Source organism: Triticum dicoccoides, chromosome 5B, assembly GCF_002162155.2.
Source record: "Triticum dicoccoides isolate Atlit2015 ecotype Zavitan chromosome 5B, WEW_v2.0, whole genome shotgun sequence".
NCBI classification, from domain to species: Eukaryota; Viridiplantae; Streptophyta; class Magnoliopsida; order Poales; family Poaceae; genus Triticum; species Triticum dicoccoides.
This window is the reverse complement of record NC_041389.1, coordinates 459,587,491-459,593,074: the sequence shown is the minus strand read 5'-3', so window position 1 is coordinate 459,593,074 and position 5,584 is coordinate 459,587,491. Positions and strand designations below refer to the sequence as shown.

The following is a 5,584-nucleotide window of genomic DNA, read 5'->3' as shown; positions in this document are numbered from 1 at the left end:
ACTTTGGCTGCTGCAGTAGACGCTACGCTTGCCTTGCAAGTAAAGACAAGTTAAAATTTTCAAAATCTTTAAATCCAAGTCCACCCATACCTTTCAGTTGTGTCATTACTTTCCATGATACCCAATGTGGTTTACGGTGTCCTTCAAAACTTCCTTATCAACATGTTAAGGTGCCCACAAAGCCCTCTTGGTAATTTGAAACATGACATAGAATACCCTATAATTGCCTCGGCTACCACTTTAACCAGAACTTTTTTCCCTACGGAGAATAAAGCCTTCTCTATCCATCATTTGATCCTGCTCTACAAACGGCCCTTCAAGTATTTAAAGGCACCATTTTTCAGTGATCCTATGTTAGAAGGCATACTCAAATATTTCTCACTTAGAGTCCTATTTGGGACATTTAACAGGCCTTTTATTTCACCCATGACCGCATCTGGAGCACCCTTACTGAAGAAAATAGAAGACTTGTCATAATTGATACGCTGCCCTATAGCCTAACAGTAGATATTCAACACTTGGTTCACCCAGTAGCACTCACACCATTTACCTTGAAAAACAACATGCTATCATCTACAAATAATAAATGGCTTACCGGTGGGATCGACGGTGCCACCTGCAAATCATGGAGATTTGATGACTCACTTCTAGATTTTAGGAACCACGAAATGCCCTCTGCCACAGTCAAGAACAAACATGGGAATATTGGGTCCCCTTGTCGAATACCACATGAAGGTTTAAATTCCTCCAATTTCTTACCATTGAACAACACTAATATTTTTGCTGAGCTAAAAGCATCTACAACCGGACCTCTCAAACCCTCCTCATACGCTCGGGCGGGCTACCCGGTCACGTTTTTTCGACCCAGACGGACGCCTAAAATGGGCATCAAACGCCCAGGCTGACCGGCATGCCCCATATCCAGCCCAAATATGGGGCGAATATGGGGGCGCCCGGGCACGCTAGCCACGTTAGACCGGCACATGTTGGCCCACCCGACCCCACATATATTCGTCCCCATCCGCTCGCCGGAGCAAACCCCAGCCACTTCACTCCACTCCACTCCCCTCCGCCACCCGAGCTCGTCTCCGGTGAGTTCCGGCCATCTCCGGCATGGCAGACAGCGGATCAGACTCCGACCACTTCGGATCCATCGACTGGGGTGTCATCCCGTGCGGGTTCGAGGAGGCAATGGCAGTCCGCCGCTCTCGGGAGGACAACATCCGGCCGACGGACGGATCCGTCCACCGCGACACCATAGCGTCAGCTCACCGGGTGCTCGGGTCTCTGGTGCTGGATCCTCGCGATCCCGTCCGAAACACATCTCCTTCCCCATCACCGGCCGAGCAGAGTATGACTCCCAGGGGACCGGGCGACCCGCCGTGGGAAGGAGAGGATAAGGGCTGCCGAGGCCCGTATTCAAGGCAGAAATGGCGGCGGCTGAGGTGGTGGCGCGGGCGGCCGCAGAGGAGGAAGCCATCCGTGCCCGCATTGTAAAGAAACGGCAGCGAGGGAACATGCGTGCCCTCACCCGAGAGCAGAATCGGGCGGTCCGTGCCATGGCCGGACTGCCACGAAGAAGGAGAAGGAAGATAGCTACGACGAGGACAACTCCAGCGACGAGCAGATCCGTCTCGATCCGTACTGCGTCTTCGACCGGTACTTCCGCGAGAAGGACGGCAAGGGCGACGCGAAGGGCAAGGGCGGTTGTGGATGAACTCCACCATAGTCGAACATGCCAAATTTTGGTAGTCCGATGGCATGTACTCCCTCCGTTCCAAAATAGATGACTCAACTTTATACTAACTTTGTACTAAAGTTAGTACAAAGTTGAGTCATCTATTTTGAAATAGAGGGAGTAGTTTTGGTAGTGATGAAGTAGCCGGACGATATGTGCAGCGACGTAGTTGCATGAGTTTGCATGGATTTAAAATACGGTAATTGAGGTGTCCGGATGTGGACGCCATTATTTGAGGGATGACCAGTGAGTGCCCTCGGATGCACCAGGGCACGTCCGCGAGCGTTTGAGGGCAGAATTTGCCAAGTTCGGCTGTAAATGCTCTAACCAAGCCCATAAGTATGTCCACCCACCTCTCAGTAAAGCCAAGCTTGGGCGTAATAGCTCACAGGAAGGCCACTCCACTTTATCATTCAGTATATGATTCTTGAAGTCGGAAATGCATTGCCGCTCTTAGGTGCCCCACACCCCTGTATCAGTACGGCAAAAAAATAGCAGAAAATTAGAAGAATTTTTTTTTTGAAATTTTAGGATATCAACCTGGGTGCTCGTTGTACACCCGCATTCACTTTCGTGGGGAATGGGTGCCCATGGTATCCATGACGAAGAAAATACAGTCCGACATATGATCCATCTAATTTTTTTCCTTCTACATAGGTTTTTTCTTAAAAAAAATCCCTATACGTAGGTATCCGTGGTATTTAGGAACGGAGGGAGGAGTAGTTTTTTATAATTCAGTATACTGTTTTTTTAGAATCAGTATACTGTACCTTTATGTTGTGGGATATGTACATGAAAGCGATCACTGATGTCGGGATGAAAGAAAGAAATAAATAAACAAATAAATAACCTCGTACACGAAATGCGCACAGTACGTTCTTCACAGTTTGTCCTCCCATTCTTTGTTTCACCCTACGTACTCTAGCTCTAGCGCGATCATCGCCTGCGACTTCCAATGCTTGGCCTTCTCGAACCCGTTGATGAAGTACTCGAAGTCGTTGACGGTGGCGTCGATCTCCTCCTCGGTGTTCATCACGAACGGGCCCAGCTGCGCCACGGGCTCGCCGATGGGCTCGCCGGCCACGAGCACGAACCGGAGCGGCTTGTCCGACCTGTTCCAAACCTCCACGCCGTCGCCGCCCTGCCCGAGCAGCAGCAGGTGGTGCGCCCCCGCCGGCTGCTCCGTCGGCCCGAACACGCCCTCGCCCTCGAGCACGTACACGAACGCGTTCCACGACGCCGGCACCGGCTGCCGCACGGGCGCGGCGGCGTGCGGGCGCACCGTGAAGTCAAGGTACATGGTCGGAGTCCGCGTGCGCACCGGCGACCGGGCGCCCATGGACTCCCCCGCGATGACGCGCACCGTCACGTCGCCGTCCGCCGACGTGGTGGACGCGATGTCCTTGCTCTGGAACTCCTGGTACCCCGGCTCGACCCTGGATCGATCGCACGTGTTAGTCATCGAGGCGCACATGACGCGGTCAGACGGCTCGCGTGACGTCGCGGGAGAGAGGAAGGTGAAGTTAATAAATGCTCACATTTTGTTCTTGGATGCGAGGTTGACCCAGAGCTGGAGGCCCTTGGAGGTGCCGGGGCCGGCGGGCATCTCGGAGTGCACGATGCCGCGGCCGGCCGTCATCCACTGCACGTCGCCGGCCTTGATCGTGCCACGGTGGCCCTCGAAGTCCTCGTGCGTCACCGCTCCCTGCAGCCAGCCAGAGGAAAGGGTCGTCAGGTCAGGGCGGTTAACCAACAAATCTACTCCCCGCGCCATCGTTGTCCCGTGAACATTCCTACTGGTACTTCTAATTTTCACACGGTTTTCAGTTATCTTTGAACGAAGATTTCGTTGTCATTCCACGAAAGCACAGGGGGTGGTTGGCGTAGTAGGGAGAGATCGATGCCAAGCTACCGAAAGCAGGACCCGCGTTCAGATAGCTTCTTCGAGTGAAGGGCAAGAAAAGTTGCAATTAAATTTTTTTTGCAGTAAAGTTGCAATTAAGTTTGACAAACAGAACGCGCTTGTTTTCCGTTGCATGTTTGGTAGTCAAAGGTGCCACTTCCGTTACAGCTTAATAATGAGAATTAAATAAGGAATGCATGCTTACCTCGAGCATGTAGGTGACGGTCTCGAAGCCCCGGTGTGGATGATCAGGGAACCCAGCCGGAGCAGAAGCTGCATGCAGCAAATTCGGACAAGGAATGGATCCATTAACGACGATTCCAAACGAAAATCCGAAGCAAACGAAGGGAAGAGCACCCTGCGGCGGGACTCACCTGAGAACTCGTCCAGGACGAGGAACGGGTCGAAGTACCTCAGCTCGAACCTGCCGATGCTGCGGCGGACGACGGCGCCGGCGCCCTCGTGCTGCGGCCGCGCCAGGAACCTCCTCGCCACCTGCCGGGGCTTCGTCACCTCCATTGTCGACATAGACACCAGGCAAGGAAGGCGAATGGAGCGATGAATCTTTGTGTCGATGAATATGTGTGGAATTGTGGATATGGAAGTACTACGACGGCTTCGTCGCGGGTCTCTTATATAGGGCGCCACGGCTTGGGTGCGAGATCGCCTTGATTCCGTTACCTCCTCTCGTCTCCGGGACCGAAGGAGAGCGACAGTTCCTCCCTCCTCTCTCTCTCTCCAAGGTGTGGCGAATCGCCCAGCTAGTTTCTTGACCTTTTCTATCTTAATCTTGATACAAAGAGCCCGTCCGTCCCGAGGCGCATCGCTCCAAAAAGTCATGTGTTCGACAGCTCGATGTCGCCGTCGCCGTCCGCCGGTCACGCTGACGCCACGCGCACGCACGCCTTCCCTCCGCCGCTCTGCGAGCTGCGTGCGTCTGCCTTGTGCCAGCGTCGCGTCAGCAGCATATGGTTACCCGGTTTTGATCTTACCTGCCCTGTCACCTCGCTGTTACAGTATTAATTACCGGATGGTCAAAAGTTAAAATGTTGCCTTGACGTGAAAACCTACGGTCGTGCGTGTCGTGGCGTCGACGGGGTTTTTTGTTCTTCCAAGCCACGGCTCCATGATTATCCTCAGCTGGTTCATCCACGGCTCTTGAGTGACGGGAGATATTTTCTGAGTAACTTGAGGAGATTCCAGTTTTTACTAGTATAACATTTTTTTCCACACAAAACCACAACTTCTGTTTTAATGATTCACATAACATCTGAAACCACAATTTTGATTGCTAAACTAACTGGCTGAGCCACTTGTCAGGCTAGAAAAAGCCACCACGTTAACCCTCCGCCTCGGGGCTAAGACTAGCCACGGTGGGAGTAATTTCAGCAGTAACATCAAGTCCAACTAAGTAAATTTGCTTATGTGGCAATGAGTTAATGAGGAGAGAGATAGTTTGAATAACTTAGCTAGTTACCGTAACATCACATGTCCCAAGCACTATGAGTCTATAACTTAATAGATGAACCTTTGCATGACATCACACTTATGTTACTACCCGCTATGAAGGTGGTAATATAGTCTAGGAATATGTGTATGTTACTATGCACTGCGGCTAGTCTAAGACTTTCGTGTCACAACTAGCAAAAACGAAAAAGAAAACACCACAATTTAATACGTGGTAAAACGCACCGAACGCTATCAACAATGGCCAAAATACTGATGACAAATACTAATTGTTTCGATGACGTCTCTAACTGTCTGACTCGTCCATCGGGCTGAGTTGGCAAAAAAAAAAACAAGGTGTCACGCGAGCACGTTGGTTTGGTCTTCCTCTTTCTTCTTCCTCATTTATTCCTCGATCCTTCACTCCCACACGAACAACCGCGCAAGATCCGACGCCCCCGAGAGCCTCCTTCATCCCTCTTGCCTCCACCCCCGCC

The 5,584-nt window shown here is 51.8% G+C and overlaps 1 protein-coding gene across 1 annotated transcript; it reads right to left on the bottom strand.

Annotated features, from left to right (window-relative positions):
• Positions 1-2,552: 2,552 nt before the first annotated feature.
• LOC119310802 (pirin-like protein At1g50590) lies at positions 2,553-4,358 on the bottom strand. Its single transcript, XM_037586420.1, has 4 exons — positions 4,016-4,358; positions 3,847-3,914; positions 3,277-3,443; positions 2,553-3,174 (listed from the first exon to the last, which is right to left on the bottom strand). The coding sequence occupies exons 1-4, from the start codon at positions 4,167-4,169 to the stop codon at positions 2,646-2,648; spliced, it is 918 nt and encodes a 305-aa protein (XP_037442317.1). The 5' UTR covers positions 4,170-4,358; the 3' UTR covers positions 2,553-2,645.
• Between the last annotated feature and the right edge of the window lie 1,226 nt (positions 4,359-5,584).

Coding starts and splice junctions, on each gene's coding strand:
- LOC119310802 (XM_037586420.1), bottom strand. CDS start 4,169: ATGTCGACAATGGAGGTGACGAAGCCCCGGCAGGTGGCGAGGAGGTTC. Junction 3,444..3,846: donor CCGTCACCTACATGCTCGAG/GTAAGCATGCAT, acceptor GGCTGGCTGCAG/GGAGCGGTGACGCACGAGGA. Junction 3,175..3,276: donor CTCGCATCCAAGAACAAAAT/GTGAGCATTTAT, acceptor CGATCGATCCAG/GGTCGAGCCGGGGTACCAGG.